Below are 20,585 nucleotides of genomic sequence, written 5' to 3'. Positions count from 1 at the left end.
TTTGCTCTTTATTTCAACTTTATTTTACATTGTAATTCACTTTTGTTAATTGCACCATGAACCAGGTTTGATCCCCGCTTTTAAGTTTTTCTTGTTTTATCAGGTTGACAAGGTTGCGTATGATTCTATCAGTCAAAATGCGGAGGTTTACTTGCAGAATCTTGAGCCCTGGGTTATGGTATGTCTTCCTACCTAACCTTGCTTTTTAGATAGAAAAGAAGGTGAGAAGAAGTGCTCGAACTTTGGTTTTGGGAACGAGAGGAAATCAACTTTCCTGTGATGTGATCATAGTTATTATTTTCTCTTCTTATGTGCATTAGTATTTTTTTTCTCTCTCGCCTGGATTTTTTTTTAGTTCATCCTTCGTGTGCAATGTCTGTATGTGAACTAAAGCTGAACACCAATACGGACATCAAGCCATCTACAAAAATGAACCATTCATTCTGCACCGTTTGATGCTATTATCTGCTCACAAGTGATAACGTTGTGAAGTCAGCTGTGACACCATCACGCAGTTCAAGATTTTCTTCCAAAGTTTTCTTATTTTTAATGTCAGAGATGTTATCTTCAAGTCGTCAGAAACAAAAAAAGACAGTATTGGATGAGTTTTGCTATCTAAAAACAACTCAAAATTGAAACAAATGGGAAATCTGAGGCAAGAGATTCAAAGCATATCTAAATGGGATATCCTTTTTTGATTTTCGGTCAACCTTTTTCTCTATGGCCGCACTGATGGTTAAACTCAGTTGTGGGAATTTGTATAAACCTCTGACAAGAAGCTCCCAAGAACTTACCAGAGCAAGAAGAGAGGAAGAAATGTCACACTTGAAAGCCCATACTGACACATTCTAACAAGAATAAGGCGCCGGAAGACATCTATAAATAAAGATGACAAGCATTGATCTGCTGTTTTCTTTCTTCAAGAAGAAGATTCACTAGAGCAGGGGGACGGCAGCAGAGATTCTTCGAGCTGGATGGGAGTGGAGTGCTGTTCCATCATCTCATCACCACATCGACAAACATATTTATATGTCACAACGAGAGGGTATCACTGACTTTGTGTGATCTCTCATCTCTTTAAAAAAATATCACCACATCGGCAATTCCATTCTAAAGACTTTTTCCTGATGGAGTGTTATTCATATTTGGCATTCAATCGGACTTCCTCAGGAGTTATTCATAGAAATTCTTGAGGAACCTTATCTACCTCTTCTTGATACTTACAATGGTTCTTAACTTTTTTAGATTTTTTCATATTTGCTTATAAAAGCTGCAATAAATTCTCCTTATGGTTATGGACGATCATGTCCTCGTCTTAACTCATCCAATGCTTCAGTATAATCCTACGCATGTGGTTTTCCTGTTGAAGGAAGATAGCTATTCACCATTGTATTGGGAGTTTTTCCTGCTTTGCGTATGTGATTTTCTGCTTTAAATGATTTTTTTTTTGAACAATAAGGAAGACCACACGAAATTGGTGGCTTACCTGCTATCATTAATGGTAAAGATCTTGTACAAACAATATACAATCAAACTCAAATAGGCTATCCTCTCCTTCTACGCCAAAAAGACATCAGCGCCTCCACATCATGAGCGGCATTCTCCACCGAAGCCGCCCTCCCTTTAAACGCTACCTTGTTTCGATGCAACCATATCGTCCAGAGCACCGCGAGCAAGCGTCCTCAATCCAGTCGACTTCTGTGTCTCCCATCTAAAATTGAAGTCCAAAAGGCCTCGTCTGAGCAGATATCCACCCGCGGTAAATGCTGCGATGCCCAGACGCCCTGCATGAACTGACACGTGAAGAACAAGTGTGAGCAATTTTCCTCAACCTTGTCACACATAGGACAGTCAATGGGAGCCGCAGGGGCCCATCTCCGCCGATAGACCCGTGTGACCAGCCTTCGTCGCCTCAATAACCAACTGAAGAGCCGCACTTTAAGGGGGACTTTGCATGTCATCAACATGTAGTAGGCCTTATTGGTTGTCTCGTCGTCCCGAGCTGCCCCTCGGAATTTCAGATATGCATCTTTCATTGAGAAAGACGGCCCCCGCCACATCCAACCATCGTGGGAATCAACTACCGGTCTGAATGGTAGAAGTGCCTCTTGCAGCCCCAACGACTCCTCAAACCATGACTCTGATAAAGCTTCTGTCATCATAGGGATCCAAACCTCATCCCAACATTCCCTGACCGTGGCCTCTGGATTCCGCGCTAGAGCAAATAGCCTTGGGAACCTCAAATTCATGGAGCCGTGATTGGACTAGTTGTCAGTCCAAAAACGAAATGTTGCCCCATCTCCCAATCTGGGCTCAAAGAACTCACGAATGCGAGGTATGGCTTGACGCACACCGCTCCAGAAGGGGGACTCTCCTCTGACTCTAGCCCAGCGTCTTTTCCAATCTAACTCGGAGCCATACCTGTCTCTTAGGATGTTGAAAACCAGCCCCTCCGCTGAGGTCTCAATCCTTTCCACCCACTTTGTCAACAGTGCCAAATTCATTGATTCCAGATGAAGGATCCCCAGGCCCCCCTGCTTTTCTGGTCTGCATAGAATCTCCCACGCTACTAGCGGCACGCCCTTTCGTTCTTCCTCTCCATTGCCTCCCCAGAAGAATCGTCTCATCGCTCCCTCCAGTCGATTTACCACTCCCGCGGGTATTTTAAATACAGATAAGTAGAATATCGGGATCGCAAAAAGCACCGACCGTAGAAGCAACAGCCTTCCCCCTTTCGAAAGTACTTTGTTCTGCCATCCCTCCAGTCGCCTTTCTATTTTCTCAACCACCGATTGCCATTCAACAGCTAGAATACGCCGCCAGCGAGAGACCCAAGTAACACATTGGGAGTGATCCTCGAGGTGTGCCTAAAGCTCTAGCACATTGCTCACGAAAGCGGACTTAGCTTGATTGAGTTGCAGCCCTGAGAAGTCTGCAAATAGATCAAGTAATGCTGATTGAATACGAGCTTCTGTCATCGAGCCTTCAATGAAAACCGTGGTTTCATGCACCTAGGGGGCGAGAGGGACAGGTCCGGCCCTTCGCAGTGCTATGGGCACTATGGCTGCACAAGAATGAAGTCATCTTCAACGAATGGGAAGCATCGACAGATGCGGTGATACAAGCAGCTGCGAGTTTTACTGTTGCATGGTGTAAAATCCCAAGGCCAAGGGCCTGGCAGGCCTTTTAGGCCCTTTGTTTACTTATTGTTTATATTTTTATCTCACTGGGAAGCTCACTGACTTTGTGTGATCTCCCCTATCCTTATTTCAAAAAAAAAAAACGTGTTGTCATCTGCAAACTGCAAAAGCGGGATGCCCTCAGGGTAGCTCGCCATCTGAAAGCCCTTGAATAGGCCTTGTTCGCAGGCTTTGAGTGTGCAGGTGGCCAGAGTGTCTACCGCGAGTAGAAACAGCAGCGGTGCTAGTGGGCAGCATTTTCGGACTCCACTTTGTGGGCAGATCCATCCCCCCTCAGCTCGACCATTGATCAGTATCAATAATGAATGAGATGTAACACACCGTTTCACCTAGGTCACCCACTCATCGGGGAACCCGCGTTTGCGCATAACAGACTATAGGAATCTCAAGTAGAGCGAGTCATATGCTTTAGCGAAGACGACTTTCCATATGAAACCCTTACTCTTGTTTGCTTTCCATGCGGATACGATCTCCCCCGCCACCACCAAAAAGTCCACCAATTGCCTACCCAGGATGAAAGCTGATTGAAATGGTTCGATTAGGTCCCCAATTACCACCCTTAGCCAGCTTGCCAGTACTTTGGCGATGATAAGATATATGGAATTCGAAAGTGCAATGGGCCTAAAGTCCCCCACGTTGATGGCACCAGAGCGCTTCGGCAGGAGAAATAAGTATGATCGGTTTAGTTGCTCCAAGCCATAGTTACCACGCCGGAACTCTTCCAGTACCTCTGTTTCGACCACATCCCAGAATTCGCTGCAGAAGAATACTGGGAATCCATCGGGGCCCGGTCCACCCTATTCGTTCAAGCCTTTGATTGCTTTCCGCACTTCTTCCACGAGGAATGGCTTCACCAGCTCATCTTGTTAGACTTGCGTTAACTTAGATGCACTTCTACCGCTCCATCTCCTCTGGTTCCGAGCCCCTCTTTTAGTCACTTCTCTGAAATGGTTTGCCAGCGCTTCTCCGATCACCTGTGTCCCGACAACTTCCCCACTTTCAACCGGAGTATTTGATTCGAGCGTCGTCTTCCATTTGCCGCTAAATGAAAAAATTGAGTATTGGCGTCCCCATCCTTAAGCCATAGTTGGCGAGATCGCTGTGTCCAATCAAACTCTAGCTTCTTGTCTTCTTCTTCCACTATCCCTCTGCAGTTTTTTCTCTCTGTGCGCTCAATATCAGTTAGGCGCCGTATATCTTTTAGGGCATCCGTCTACTGAACTCGTGTCAAGGCCTCATCTCTATGACAGTTTTGTTCTTCTCGGATCTTTTTCTTGAATTTTATTAGATGAAGTCGCAAGCCTGCGAGTTTGGTGGCCAATTGCACTGTGGCTGTGCCCTTGCTGGGTTGAGATGACCACTATGACATCACTTTTTTTCTGAACCCTTTCTCCTGCAACCACGATCTATCCATCTTGAAGTATGTGGGTCGTGTTTTAGCCGACATTATTCTGCCATATAATTGGGGCTTGACCGGATAGCGGTCTACGGAGTGCACACACATCGGCCAACGGGTATTCCTCCAGTAACTCTACCGAGCATAGAAACCTGTCCAGTCGGAAGAGAGTATTAGGCCCCCCTCGTACTTCGCCATGTGTAGATACAATTCATCGGCCCCATTTCTTGCATGCCCGCTCTTGATATAAAGGACCAAAACTCCTCTGAACTCGGATCTTGCACACCCGTCCCGTCTGGCCTATCGCCCGACTCCAATGTCATGTTGAAATCCCCTCCAATAAGCATGGGTGTCCCTTGGAAGAGGGAGACCACGCCCTCTAGCTCCTCCCATAGCATGTGCCGGCGTGCCGCAATAACTGAGCCGTAGACCGATGCCACCACATAGTGACAGTTATCGCTCCTCTTGATTTTAACTGCAGCCACATACTGTGCTGTCCAAGACCCCTCCTTAGCATAAGTCACCATGTTCCATGCCACCAATAATCCCCCCGACCTGCCTGCTGCATTGACTGCCATGTAACCCTCCAGGAACCCTCGCCCCACCAAGTTCCACTATTTAGCATCACACCTCTCCAGCATTGTCTTCTGTAAGCATACCACATCAGCCCCCCATTGTCGCAAATACCCTCCCACCGCACCACGTCTCCCCTCATCACGGAGACCGTGTACATTCCAGGAGATGCATCTCATAACTGGATTGATGATTGTCCCCCCCCAATATCTGATCCGGTAGGAGCTCCACCCTCTTGGCCAGATCACATATCGTCAACTGCATGTCGGAGTTCCTCTCTATCACGGCTTCCACTCCTTGGCTCGGGAGAGCTGCAGTCTGTGTCCCCTCACCCACCAACAGATGTAGAACTGCCTTTCTTGAAGGTCCTGCCGTTCTCAGCTGCATTTGACCATTTTTCTGCGACACTAGCCATGTCGTCTTACCCTGCTCATCCGTCAAAGCTAATTTCTCCCGATGATATACAATGCCTTTAAACCGGTGGAGATCTTCCTTGCTGATACGTCGTGTTCTTTGGGCTGCCCTTAACCTCCTCCCCCGCTGTCCATGCCCCTCTGTAGCAGTGTCATCCTGATGAGGTACCAGGATGGTCGACTCATCCGGTTCCTTCAGCCTTTGTGGAGGGTCTAGCCCGCCACGCTTTGTTGCCCGTACATCTGCAGTCAGGGGTGTCGGAGAAACCGATGTTACAGACTTTCCTTGGGCTTGGCCCCTCTATCTCCGACTGGTGCCGGCATGTCATCTTTTGTCTGCAATGATGTGTGTAGTGGCTTGGGAGCACTCCCCACCACTCTGTTGCGCCTCGGGGACTCCGGTTCCGAAAGATGCTGGCGGGAGTGGCCTGGCTTGGATACCTGCCCTGAAAGTTCCATCACAGCCATGGAATTGGACTGACCCGGGTATTGGATCTCCCTCCACCATTTCAACTTCCATCAGCACCACTCTAGGGTCCCCCGACTCCAACCCCGACGAGATGATATGTGTAAGTTGCCCGAAAGACTCGACCATCCTCTCCAGTGTCGATCTTCTGCGATGCACCAACGAGACACCATGCGCCTCCACCACTACCCCTCGTTTCCTCCTCCTTTCTGCCCTGTCCATGGGGAGGACATGACGCCATCTCACCTCCGTGGTGTCTGCGATCCTCTGCCTCCAGCCGCAGACCGCAAGGTAGGTCTTCAATGATACCCCCCGGAGGAATAGGGTGTTGCTATCCAACCGCTGCACTGCTGCTAGATCCGCCATCGGGAAGTTCCTCCGTAGGTCCTTGTTGACCTCCTCCAGATCGGGAGGGCCGCTGTAAATGTCTCCCACCAAGCACCTGTGCAGAATGCTATCGTAGTCCTCCCTCTCTTTAGCAAGTGGCTGGTCCCCTTGATAGCCTCTAGTCCGGAGCGGCTGCTCTGTCCGAACATGTGCTCCAATCTCTTTTCTCTCCCCTTGCCGACAGTTTACTCGGCGATGGCCTGGCCCATTACATCTGTGGCAAGTCACAGGCTCTCTACACTCACGTGCATGATGTCCCTGTACTCAGCATCTGAAACATCTGTTGGCCTCGCCGAACGATTGTGGTGGAGGCATCATGTTCTTAGTTTGTGTCTTCACAGTGCGCCGGGGTCTCACTGTCACCCAACCTTACTCATCCACCATCTTGCTGTCTCCTTTGTCAGCCTGTGCTCGCTCCATCACTCCCTCATGTGCTGTCAACACCGGCCTGCTTGAACTGGTAGTGTCCCGCTTGATTTCATCTCGGCCCAGCTGCTTGATGGATCTTGCATGGACACCGCGGTGACCTGCATGACTGAGTTGCGCGTTGCTACGCAGGATTCTCTCGTCTTCTTTGTAATGGCAGTCACGACGGTCAGCCTCCAATTCCTGCCATCATCATCATCTCGTCGTCCTGTCACAACGTCGCGCCAGTGGGAGGTGTGCAAGACACTTTGGAGGGACCTTCCCCCTTGACCTTGGTGGGATCTTCCGCATAGATGACCGCATGTTGGAGCGATTGGACATTTTTCAGTGCGTCGTGGTGGCCATCGAACATCGTTGCCTCCTTCCGCCTAGGTCTTGAAAGGACCTTCCACCTTGGCTTCTGCCTGGATGCCTGTGTGTCGGGCGATTGTCATGATGCTCATCGTTGCCTCGCAGTGACCATGTCGCCATTTTCTCCATTCTGAGCTCTCGGGACTGCAGAACCTCCCTCGCCTTGTTGTCTTCACCACCATCGACCCCTTTCTTCCTGGGCCGATTTCTAACTTGATTGGCTCTCTTCTCCCGCCGTCACCATCCATTCTCGAGCTCCGCCGCTGCGCCATCTTCCTCCTCCCGATCATCTTGTCGAGAAGAGTCAGATTTTCCCGGGGCACTTCGATGAAATCCCCCTTTTCGCCGAGATCAAAGACGACCTCCAAGCCCTTATTCGCCCAGCGGTCAGTGGGGAATGGTCGGGTGGTGCCGCCCGGGTGGGAGGGGGGGTGTGGTCGGGCTCCAGCGGCGGGCGGACCGCTAGCCGGGGGTGCCGTCTCGCGCGGCAGGGGGACCACCGGGGGGGGGGGTGCGGTCGGGCTTGCGCTGTGGTGGGACCACCGGCGGGGGAGGGGGGGTGTGCGGTCAGGCTCGCGCGGCAGGGGGACTGCTGGGGGGAGAGGGGGGGGATGCGGTCGGGCTTGCGCTGTGGCGGGACCGCCGGCGGGGCGGGAGGGGGGGGGTGCTGTCGGGCTCGCGCGGTGGGGGGACCGCCGGCGGGGGGTGGGGGTGTTTTCTGCTTTAATGATGAAGAATCAGGGAAATTTAAAAGATTTTATTTGAGGTATGGTTTATTGGAAGAGAATTAATGGGTCTTCTTCCTTCATCAATATTTTCAAAATAAATCAATATAACAAATCATGATTCATTTTTGGCGTTTACTAAAGAAACATCGTAATTAAGATTATCAATGCAGTGATTCAATAAAATTTCCTCTCATTTGTTTTTGTGAAGTTGTGTCTTCCAGTTGAGAGAAATAGTGACACATTTTTTGATTCTGGTTTTTAACTTTAAAATTTTATCTGGTTGTATTTAGTTTCTTATCGACCTGATGGAGTTCCGGGAGCAATCTCTGAGACTCATTTTGGACTTAAGCAGCACTGTCATTACACTTCTGGTAAGTTATTATTTGGATGCTTTAATAGTGGTTAATACATGGAAATTCCATTCTGTTGTTAACTAATGATTTGATGGATTTCATGTATCTTTCAGCCCCACCAGAATTCTTTGATCCTCCATGCATTCATGGATCTCTTCTGCTCATTTGCTCGAGTAAATCTTTTTTCAAACAAGGCAGGTTCTTATTCAGTTATTTAATCCGGCTTGTTCTTATAACTTTATGTCAACGCTTTTTATAACCTCTTATGGTGCATTGATTACCATAAACATGTAATGCATCTCTGCAGATACCAAGGAAAATGTTTATCCAAGTGTATAACCTTTTGCATGGTCTATCAAGAGGTGGCCGAGACTTTGAATATTACAACAGGTGAACGAATACATTTCCTTATTCCAATATAAAAGTGCATGGAATTTTGGACGCTAAACATAACCAAAAAAATATTTTTGTATTGGATGCATTGACTCAACTTTCTACTTGCCTCATATCTACTTGTTCTCATATATGTAAAATTTTTCTTTAATTCTCTGGGATTATTGATGGCTTTGATTGGTTTAGGATTGGGATTGGGATTTTTTTCTGCGAGAATCTATTATGGGAATTAACGGTGAATTTTCAAGATGGTCAATAATCTTTCCTGATAACACTACTTGATGGCGAGAAAGACTGGCATGCGAACTTGGATACTCGAATACTCATGCTATCTCCTTAATTGGAAAAAACTTTGTTGCTGACTGTTTTCAAGAGTGACCTCTGAAATGGCGTCAATTACTGGATCATTTATGCAGTTTGGACTTTGAGTACATGTCATCCTGCTTAAATTCTGAGAAGCTCTGCGCCATCTCTTAAGCCCATTAAGGGCATTTTTGTCCTTTTGCCCTTTCATGTGTTAACCTTAAATGATGAACCCGCCATGGAGAGCATTAAAGATCAATTTTGATTTAAGTGTACCTTGTGCAAAGAAGTCCATTCAATTGTCGACCCACTGAGGATGTCCAAGCCATTGGTGGCCCTCCCCTTGGTGGCATGCACCTTTCAGCCTCTCCGTCTCCCACTTGGCAATATCCATCTTGTGGAAGACCTTCTCTCTGTCCCCTTTCCACTATAGGACCTCGAGGACTGTACCACATTCGTGCGTTCTTTTCTTCTGTATGTAGTATGCATGAATTTGTTTTTTTTTTGGAAGAAATTTCATATCTTGATATTATGATCCCATTCTAGTTCTTTTAGCAAACTTCATTATCTGATATGGTATGTTTTTTCCGTTTGAATTTGAAGCATTATATCTTTATTTTTTTCTGTCTGAATTTGAAGCATTATTTTTCATGACATTTGTATTACAGGGTGGTTCAATTCATCAATTCTTATGATCCACCAATAAAAGGTCTGCAGGAGGATCTTAATTTTGTTAGTCCCCGTATCGGCGAGGTCATGTTTTAATTCTGTGAGCTTCAATATTATTTCCTAGTGACCCCTTGCAAAAAGTACTTTGTCGCCTTATTATTTCCTTAGCTTGTTGTCATAACATAGGTCTTTACGTTGACTTCATGAAAGGAAAGGTACTACTTTCTAAGTATTTGGGTATATTATGTTTTCTGTAGATTGAAATTCATCCGCGGCAGATTTTCTGTAGACTATTCTTTGTTGACTGTTTTAAATGGATGTCAACTCATTGGGTGTGCTTTCTGCATGACTAGTACCTCAAATTAAAGATCCATTAAGACAGAATTCAGGGCAGCTGGAGTGCAGAGGGCCCTGGAGGAAGATATGAAGAGGTGCATTATTTAGCCTGAAGGAGATCCCTTTAATCCCCTATTAACATGCGCAGAGGGAGTTGAGAGAGGTTGTAGGGAACGACTGTGATGGATGAAGAGAGATTGTCATAGATAGATGTACAGAGAGAGAGATGCAGAGAGAGATGTATATATATATATAGAGAGAGAGAGGGAGAGGGGGGGAGAAGGGGAGGGGGGAGAGAAGAGAGAGAGGGGGGAGGGGGGAAAGAGAGAGAAGGGGGGGGGGAGAGAGGGGAGGGGAGAGAGAGAGGGGAGGGGAGAGAGAGATATGTACACAGAGAGTTTTTTTGGAAAAAAGATGTAAAGAGAGATGAAGAACAATAATATGATCACATAGTTCTTACAAAAAAAATTATATGATCACATAGATGACTAAGGTGGAATACAGATAAGATGATGAGTCGAGAGGTTGCTTCCTCTCCCCTGAGTCAGCAGACTCTCCTCTGAACTCCTAAGCTATCTCCCCTTTACTCTCCTTCATCCCTTGATATTGGGGTTCTCATTAATGGGCCCATACTACTTTACATATGACCGGGGGTCTTACAGTTTCTTTCAAAACTGCTCCAATACTCGATGCTCTTTTTCACAGGCTTACATCAGCCTCTAAAAGACCAAAATATCCACCAAATACAATGTGGTTTGACAAATCAATATTAGCAAAGCGCGCCTTATGCGCTTGATGGGCTTTGTTTGTCGAATTTAAGTTTTTAATATTTTCACATTTATATTGGGGGGAAAAGATTTTATATCAAGCTTTGAACTTGATTCATTGATCTGTTAAAATTTTGTCTAGAATCTAGAGGAAATATATCAATTTGGTTTCAAAATCTTGAATAGCTTCTGGGTGATTGGTTTTTGCCGTCTGATCATGGACCATTTCATTTACGTTAATTTCACATGGCTGTAATCGTTTTTTTCGTTGTCGACAGATATTGGAGGCTGTTGGTCCGTCTATATTTCTCTCAACAGACACAAAAAAGTTAAGAAACGAGGGTTTCCTAAGCCCATTTCATCCTCGTTACCCTGATATACTGACCAACTCTGCCCATCCCATGGTTAATCTCTTGCTGAAACACAAATTTTTTTAAGTTTATGTAATGATCTCACTCTCTATGTTTTTTTGTAGAGGGCCCAAGACTTGGCAAATGTCACTTCTTACCGTGAATGGGTTCTCCTTGGATATCTTGTTTGTCCTGACGAATTGTTACGTGTGACTAGCATTGACATTGCTATGGTGTGTTATTCAATATTTTTCTTCATGCTCCTAATGTTATCCAACTTTTAGAAAGTTAATCCTTTTTCCTCCCACTTTTCAGGCTTCTCCGCTTATTGTAATTTTATTTACATTGGATTCAATATGTCTAGAAGTTTGATAAGAACAATTACGTTTTTGTTCTTTGCATGCCTCACTCCTCAATTTTGACTAAAGTTTTGAACGAATTTGAAATGCAAACGAGAGGGGGGATTGTTGAAGGTGGAATGAGAAGGTGGGGATTGCCGCAGCTTAAGTTGAAGATTTGACCCCATTTAACTGTGCAAGGTTGAGGGTGAGAAGAAGGAAGTGAGCGAGAGGAAAGAGGGAAAGAGAGAGTAGTATGTGAGATCAAAGGAGAAGTAGAAGGCGTATCAATATCCAAGCTCCCATTTTCTTCCCTTCATTTGTCCTTTAAAGTCAGAGGGTTTATTTGGGCTTGTATGGGTTGTTGTGCTGTGATAGGATCTGTGATCTGATATGTAATAAATTTCAAAGGAAACTGAAATCTTTATTTGGTTTCCGATTCAAGAACGATGGATTTCCTATACACGAAACAATGTAATGACTTGGATCCCTCTGAGGATAACATGTAAGAAATGAGAAGAAAATAAGAAGGGATTGAGAGGACTGGCCAGATCAGACGCTCTCCCCTGCTTGAGATGGAGGATCTCCCCTCCCGCTGCGATACGCTCGAGCTCTTGATTTTCCAAAAGTGCCTTGATGAATAGACTTCTCCCTTTATTTAGAACCTTCTCGCGGTGCTGTTAATTTGAAGACACACGTGCTGCTCCCGTGGCACGTGTGGATTCTGTTATGTGATGCCTCCTCTTCGCTCTTTGATAGGTCCAAGTAGGGACTCTATCAGGCTTCCCCTTAATAGGATCTTAGAGGATCGTAACCCTCCCTGCTTCTGGGTCAGTGCCTGTAAGTATGCATCATATCATAGTTGGAGCTTTGACTATTTCTACACAGTGAGTTGGTGTTCTTTATATCTGAATAAGGCATTATTCATATTTTTCTTTTTTCCTATTCCGTTGAGAAAGTTGTTTGTACGTTGACATCAATTGTTCAGCATATTTGAGTTGATAAATTTCTTTCATTCTGTGTTTACCTTTTCCTTAAATATAAATTAGCTATTTTTTCATTTTCTTATGACCGATGCTTATGTGTTGTCAGGTAGCATTGAAAGAAAGTATGGTTCTTACTATGTACAGGGACGAGGTAGTTATTGGTTTTCCATGATATCTTTTCTTTTCTTATTTCGTTGTTATAATTCTAGGTGTCAATTCTGCAGTACCTACTTTTACATGAAGAATACCAGCTACATGTCTTACCAAGAATATTAGAGTCAAAAAGAATGGCTAAGTCTGGGCGCACAAAGCAGAAGGAAGCAGATCTTGAATATAATGTTGCAAAGCAGGTTGAAAAAATGATATGGTATGCATTGCATTTACCCCTAGCATTTTCTTTCTTTATCTGATGCACCTCCAGTCCTGTATGGAACCTCATGCTGGCATATTGAAAGATTCATTCCCTTCATAGTTATGAGTATTGTAGAAATAGCTTCTAGATCCCTGATGCTATGTTCCCATCACATTTATGTTCCCTCTCTTTCCATTAAAGACATAGTTCCCATGCTTGTTCACCCTCGCACAGACCCCTCATGCCACAAGCTGGGAATGCTGGGATGGCGCGTGGGATCCATGCATGATGGACACCTGATAAGTCACTGATGAAGACTTACCAGAGCAAGAGAAGACGCCAAGCTTCCTCCGCACGTGGGAATCGAGGGGCACGTGCGACCACTCGAATAAGCACGGGAATCCCTATATAAATAAGGGCGGGCTTCCTATCAAGAAGTGTGTGGAATTTCATCGTCCTTCTGAGAGAAGGAGATTCTCCCTCGGCGTGGAACAGCTGCAGACCAATTCAGACTGCAGTCTCCGCGATCTAGACTGGGAAGTTGCCTGTATTTCCTGTCTGGTTACTTAGCTATCTCACTATACTCGTCAGATCTTGGATCCGTTCTTCATTATCGTTGGATCTGGCCAGAACTGATCTTTTATTGTGTTGTGGTTGAATATTGTGTTGGATCTTGATAAATGTGTTGAGATATCTATTATTTCCATCGCAATCTCTATACGAATTCCTTGGAACCTTAACAACACCCTCTGTGGCCAAAGAGTGGAAGAATATACGAGGATGCAGCAGCCCTTTCTACACCAATGCCCATCGAGAAGGATACAAGAGGGATGTGGGTGGATTGGCACATCCTTCTCTATCCGAGATGTCTATGCGAGGCTCAACTGCAGACACATAGTGGAAGAACAGAGGACCATCGGTGGGTGTTTCATCATACAGAAACAAAAGGTCCCCCTTAGTCATTTGACGTGCTAGGGGTATTCATGTCATTTTCCCTTATATATATATTCATTCACCTTTAAATAAAGGAGTAATTTGTTGAGGGCAGCCGAGAAGTGTTTAAAGATGTTGGTTGGCTCTCCGGCGAAGTCCATCCCCTCATTATCTTTTCTCCGATGACATCCATTCTGCCTGCCTCTTGTCTTCTGGTAGGATCCCACTCGGGACGTATTGTCTCGAATTTAATTTGTTGAAAAAGGAGTTCCTGGGATGAAGAGGAGAATGTGAATGGTCGGGAAGAGGCTGAATAGAGTGGTAGGGATCGGCTGAGGACAAGCCACCTGAAGACGCGGTGAAGAGGAGAACAATCACGAGGGAGGGGGATCGGCGAGGAAGAGGAGAACCTCAGACGCAGAGGAGAGAAATACTTCTCTGGCTGCCCTCCTAAAGGGAGGGCTCACTATTTAAAGGGAAACATGCATAAGGGAAAAGACATGGTTACCCCTAAGAGGATGTTTGGGGCTTAGGGATTGTATCATCTTCTCCCTGCATTCCCGTCCTCTCCCTAATCAGAATTCCTGAGTTCTTATTAGTCGTTTAGTGTGATAAATTTTCTTTCTCAATGCACCTTTCAAGTTGATATAATATTATGATAGATCTGTCTTTGTTTTGCATTTTAGATGTGCCTCCTGTGGTTTATAATTTTGGTGCATATATTACTTTCTTATGCTTTTTCTTATACTTAGTGAGGTTCACGAAGAAGTAGTCATATCGTGCAACGCAATCCATCATGAAAGAAGAGTTCTGCTAAAGCAGGAAATCGGAAGAATGGTTCTGTTTTTTGCTGATCAGCCCAGCTTGTTAGCTCCAAATATTCAGGTGAACATAGCTCTTCTCTTATTTGAGACTACATGAATGTCAGTTACAGATGAATGCCGTGTGTTGCGTATATATTCTTTGTCTGTCCATTAGCTGTTTTTCTCGTTTCTCCTGATCCATTTATCTCTCTTTATCTATTCTATATGGGCCTAGCCCAATCAATGTTTCGCTTAGCGTGTCAAATACAGGTTGCTTGTGTAGAACTCTGTGGGGAGGGGATAATGTGCTGAAGTAGGAGAGAGAAGAGAGATCAAGAAGGGAGTAAAGAAGAGGCGATGAAGAAGGGCATATGTAGTCCTTGGGGTCAGGTAGATGGAGAGAAGTAAAGGAAACTCCATTGGCAGACAAATTACACAAGGTTTCTGAACCAAGAAATATGACAAATACATGATGTTGTAGTGTGCGGCTGGATAAAGAGGGTCTAAGGGAGCGTGGAGGTACCCTGGCATTGAGTTCTCTTTGCAGATGGCTCTAAAGGGATAGAACCAACAACAGTTGTCGTGGAAGTTGGAGGAGTTCCATTCAGATATCAAAAATGGCTGGCAATGCAGGCTATGGTCATATCCTTCGGCAGACTGTGGCATCATCTCAATGGGACTGGTCTCCAGGGATTCCATCGTAGTGATATTGGATGTGATAATGACTTAAGGATACCATCTGCCTAAGATAGTCTGGGTACAAGTCCCGGAGGGCATCTTCATGGTATTGCTTCCTCCAGCCGTGCCACAATCATCCCATAGACTTGGGTTAAAAGGAATAGGTGGCGTTGTGTTGATCTTATTGGCTTGGCCAGGGTGTTGCCTTGGTGAGATTCGCCAATATACTTGTAGGGCTGCAACAACAGCGTATTTTGGTCTGGAAGCAAATCCAGGAGGGGAAGAATCGTAGGTGGAATGACACCCTGTCAAGAGTTTGACAGTTGGATGATCTAGAGGATACATAAAGCCTAGCAGAAGAAGAGATGAGGGAAAGGCATGTGGACCACTTCAAGGTTGTCTCCAGTCGTTGGGGCTGAAGCCAATGGAGATGGAGTGGTAGAGGGGCAACCTGAGCAGCAGACTGCTATAGTGAGGCCTTTCTCTGTGGATGAGGTGAGGGAGGCAGTCCAGGGGTAAAATAAAGAAGGGGCACCTGGTCTGGACAGATTTCCAGTAATCTGGTTAGGACAGAGGTCATGAATACGCTGGGCTGAATAAGTTCCAGATTGGCCACTATGGACTAGAGTGTATCAACTGCTGACATCTCTTCCTCCTGCCTAACTGCCAAGGAGCCGTCAGCGTTGGTGACTTTTGGCCTTTCTCACAATAAAACTCTATTTACCTCATCATCGCAAAGTCCTGGCCAAAAGGTTAAAGGGGATGATCTGAGATTTAATCTGGCCTTTTTAGTCAGCCTTCATTCCCAGCAAGCAGCTGGTGGAAGGCACAAGGGTTGCAGGTTGAATATTTGAAGCATAGAAGAGAAGTGGGACTGAGGACAACAGTAGACTTTGCAAAGGCATATGGTTCCCTTGATTGGAATTTTTATGGTCCTCTATGATGAACTGAGGTTTTCCCGCTGAATGCGTGTAATAGGCGCGACCATGTGTTACATCCCTCACAATTTTGTTCCTGGTGAACGGGCACTCAAAGGGGGTATGGATCCATACCCAATGGGGTTTCAGGCAGGGATGTCTGTTGGCACCTTTACTCTTTGTTCTTGCAGTGGATGCTTTGACTACATGTACCCTTAGAGCCCTTGCATGTGACATGTTGAGAGATTTTCAGATGACAAGTTATCCCACTGGCATTCTGCTGCTCAAGTATGCAGATGGCACTACATTCTTTATGGAAGGTTCTGTGAAGGAAGCTAGGAATCTCTACATTATTAGACCTATTTGTAGACTTGTCAGGCCTACAGATCAATTGAGACATGTCTGCATTTATTGAATTTGTGCTATCACTGGGGGAGGATGAATGGTGTGCTAGATCCCTAGGGGCACCTATAGGGTTAGTACCTACGTGCTATCTAGGTCTACATGCTATCATGCTTTCTGCATATTGGCATCCTGTGAAAGAGCAAGTGGAAAGGATTTTGGAGGGATGGTAGAGCAGAATTCACACGATGGGGGACTGCTTGGAGCTGCTGTGATTGGTTTCTTTCAGCAATCCCTTTTTTATACCTCTCAGTCTTTACGATGCCTACACGGTAGGAAAGCATCTGGAAAGCATGATGATGAGGTTACTTTTGGCGAAGTTCCAGATCTGGGAATCACAGGGGGATGTCCTTGGTCTCCTGAGATGCAGTGTGCAGACTCGAAAATGGGGTGGTGGTGGTGGTGGGGGTTCTCCATCTACAATCCTAGAATTTGGCACTGTTGACTAAATGGGTGGGCGGAATTATGCAGTCCGAGGACGGTCTAGTTTTGAACGTTTGAAGGACAGGTATCGCACAGAGCTGGATAAAGAGAGGCATGAAGCTCGAGTGCAATGGGAGTCCTTGTTTTGGCATGCATGAGGCAGATCTTCTCTTGTACTTGGGGATTTTATAGTGCCAAACTAGTTGATGGATTTGTTTTAAGGTTCTAGTCAGACAGTTGGTCAGATGAGGCATCTTACAGGTGGAGTTTCCATGATTTTTTGTCCTTGCATTGAATCCTCATGCCATGGTCAGAGAATGTTGGGATGGTGCATGGAAATCAATCTGGTAAGTGGCTTTATCTGATCAGATGATGACAGAATTGATGGACATGCAACTTGAGTTCATACATCTGTTAGTTTATTGACATATCTTCTTTTATATGGTTTGGCTATTCCGTGTAAGTGGCCCATGTGTTATAAGTAGCCCATGTGAATTATTCCCACATGTTAGTGGGCCACATATTAGTGACCCATTTAAGCTGCCATTTTTTCATCTGTGGTTCACGTGAAATAGGTTAAGTGGTTTATTTTTCCTTTCTTCTTTTGTCTCTTTCTTTTCGTCCAACCACAGCAGGACAGCTGACTGCGAATGAGGGGAGGGAGACCCAACTAACAACATGTTAGATCACTGTGCAAGATACAAGATGGCATGTAGTGGTGTGACGACATTTTCTTTTCGGTCAGGGATGCCGACATGAAGATCAGAGAGGAAATGTCAGAGGATCCAATAACCATACTGCATGTGGCATGCCGTGGAAGCATAAAGTTCCCATAAAGGTATGGATTTTTGGTTGGTTGTTGATGAGGCGGCAACTTGTGACACGAGCCCTCCAAAAACTAATGTTCCTGGATGCTTTGGCAAAAAGCATTATGTGCACTAAGGGCGAGGAAGCCTGTTCCCATGTCTTGTTTGGATGTCAGTTTGCTCAGGTGACATGGCCATCACATCAGACCCCAGGGGTGGATGTTACTTCTCAGAAGGCCTTCTGGTACTCTATCAAGCAAGGCTGATCCAGGAAAAGATGGAATGGGGAAGCCTTGTTGCGGTGCTATGGGTAATCTGGTTGCACCACGATAAGGTGGTATGTTAGGGAAAGATGGCTTTAATGGAGAACACTCTTCATTATGTCGAGTCTCTTGTGGCATACTGGTTCAGGAGGGGGTGAAGGAAGGAGGCTTTTTTCCCAATGTGTGTACTGATCATTCATCTAAATATAGTCAGTTTGATCGCGGCTCAGGTGATCTTCATTATTTTTTCCAAAGAAAAAGAAAATTCCATGAAAAACCCTACTTCCAATGACTTGGTATCATGATTATCCGGTCCAAACATAGATTATCTTGTATTTCTTCTAGAACTCCTGTGCAACAAATGGTACTTCGAGGGTTTCTTTTCCAAACAAAGAATTCCGATAGAACTTCGTGAACCATATGAAAGATCTTGGTTGATTCAAGTATCCACTAGCATCTGAGGATGAAGCTCAGCTGTTGTCCTTGAAAAGAAAAACTCGAATTTCTATATTCTAACTCAGAATGAGGACTTGCTATCTTCAGTTTCTTTGCTCAATTGTTTGACTTTGAAGGGTGCAAAATCATTATCTTGTCGTTTAAGACTCCATATCTTTATAAAAGTGTGGAACTAAGCACTCTTTAATATTTTCTAACTAGTGATCATCGTTAATTGTTGACTCCTTGTTCCATTATGAAGATCATCTCGTGGGATTTTTGAGGTTTTTAATGTTTACTGATTACCTTGCTGTCTGTTACAGATGGTCTTCTCAGCATTGGCTTTTGCACAGTCTGAAATCATTTGGTTCTTTCAACACCTTAGTGCATCGGCTTTAGGATCTAAAGGGACTAGGTTGATGCCTGCTGATATTGTAAGTTGGAAAACTTTTGGTTTATTTTGTTATTTATTTTCATAAAATATTTAAGAGATGGCTTGCAGGATGCTGCGGACCCAACCATAGGTTTTTTATTACATGGAATGGACAGGCTTTGCAGCTTAGTGCGTAAATATGTTTCGGGTGAGCTCTGCATTCATAGGCCAAGTTTTTATGTTGTTTGTCATGGCAGTCTAACTTTCTCTCCGCGCATTGTTTTGAGTAGATTCATGAATTATAGGGATACATGGTAATAGATCTATAAGTTGTTTTCACAAATGCTTCGTCTCAGTGTCATTTTATTGGACCTCACATTGGTCTATTATGATTATTTTCTCCGTATTTCTGTTTTTCTGCCTAGTGTATGAGATTGCCATTTGTAATTGATGAGAAATGTGAGGATGTTCATTTGTTATTCCATGTTTATCATGATATCGGAGCAATCAAGTTAGGATGGATGATCCTGATCTTCCTTGGGTTCCCTGATCACAGTTTCTCTTCTGCCTGGGTGGTATTTTCTCTTGTTCTTGCAATCAAGATTTTCGAACCTTATAATTGTGGATTGTTCTTCTTCGTTCACAACTACAATACCCATTATTTTCCCTTGTTCTCTTCTTTGTCATGGAGATTGTTAATTTCCTTGCCACAAGATTGCTTTTTTTCGCTTGCAATCATGATTGCAGAGCTCAGCCTCTCTGTGGTTTGTATCTTTTTAGTACTTATCTTCCTCTCAACACAATTCAATTTTTTTGTCTTGAGCTGGCAAAAATCAACTTCTTCATTGATGTCTTCTTTCGCTTGTGATCACTTTCCATTTCTGATAGGATCCTGTAACCAGGAGTACCTTCGTTACTTTACCCAGTCCAGGTTTTGGGGCCATTTCATGTCTAAGTTAATTTTACTAAGATGTAGCCCTCCCTTTAGGAAGAAACAAAAGAGTATTTTTTTTCGAAGAAAGGAACAAAAGAATGTTGAATTGAAGTTCAAGTCCCCATGTGGGTTAGTCTTCGTCTCTTCCCCTTTATCTCCCCTTTAACCCTCTGAGATCCCTTCCCCATGATGATCTTTTAGACCTCAATGAATCTTTACCTGACTAACACTTAGAGATCTCTATCTCATCTCTGATCAATACCTATATCATTCCCCTCTAATCTTCTCAGGAATAAATATCTTTAAATGATCAGAAATTCTGAGCCTTTTACCATTGCTTCAATTGCCACCACTTCCCATGAGATGGAAAAATCCCTCCTAATTAAGAGCTTAATGAAACCTGTCCTCCACGAGATCAAGTCATCTTATGACGATGCCAAAAGACATAACCATATTGACAATGATGAGCACACAGCTCCTGTGAAGCACCGCCACCATGCTGGCTGCCAATGCATCAGTTGTCGCCTCACTGTCCACCGCCACGCCTCATGTGGTTGATGTCTTTCCTGCTACACTGCCGCACATCCTGCTGCTTCTACATATGCACCACCCTGATCTACCGTTCCTTTTGCCACCCTCATGACCGCCTATACACCTGTGGTGCTACTAGCTACCTGTGGTACTATACACCTGTGGTGCTACTAGCTACCGTAGATGCCGCATTCTCCACTGAAAATTGCTTGACCTGGAAGTGCCGACATTGCAAATTGCTGCATCAGGGGGGCACCTCAGCTGCTGCACCAGCCCAAGGAGACACCATGAGGAGGGTGG

At 44.9% G+C, this 20,585-nt stretch overlaps 1 protein-coding gene across 2 annotated transcripts in view; it reads left to right on the top strand.

The window, feature by feature from the left end:
* GRL (transcription activator) overlaps window positions 1–20,585 on the top strand; it is a 67,873-nt gene that overhangs the window by 1,009 nt on the left and 46,279 nt on the right. For both annotated transcript variants that reach the window (XM_078572547.1, XM_078572548.1), the window contains exons 3-14: window positions 104–178; window positions 8,231–8,311; window positions 8,407–8,487; window positions 8,601–8,683; window positions 9,658–9,742; window positions 11,040–11,165; window positions 11,237–11,344; window positions 12,542–12,586; window positions 12,660–12,802; window positions 14,473–14,605; window positions 18,771–18,881; window positions 18,950–19,028. In XM_078572547.1, the coding sequence (XP_078428673.1) occupies window positions 104–178; window positions 8,231–8,311; window positions 8,407–8,487; window positions 8,601–8,683; window positions 9,658–9,742; window positions 11,040–11,165; window positions 11,237–11,344; window positions 12,542–12,586; window positions 12,660–12,802; window positions 14,473–14,605; window positions 18,771–18,881; window positions 18,950–19,028 (1,150 nt within the window). The remainder of the gene's footprint in view (window positions 1–103; window positions 179–8,230; window positions 8,312–8,406; window positions 8,488–8,600; window positions 8,684–9,657; window positions 9,743–11,039; window positions 11,166–11,236; window positions 11,345–12,541; window positions 12,587–12,659; window positions 12,803–14,472; window positions 14,606–18,770; window positions 18,882–18,949; window positions 19,029–20,585) is intronic.

Source organism: Wolffia australiana, chromosome 3, assembly GCF_029677425.1.
Source record: "Wolffia australiana isolate 7733 chromosome 3, ASM2967742v1".
Taxonomy (NCBI): domain Eukaryota; kingdom Viridiplantae; phylum Streptophyta; class Magnoliopsida; order Alismatales; family Araceae; genus Wolffia; species Wolffia australiana.
The sequence above is the reverse complement of the archived record's forward strand: the minus strand, read 5'-3'. Positions and strand labels throughout refer to the sequence as shown.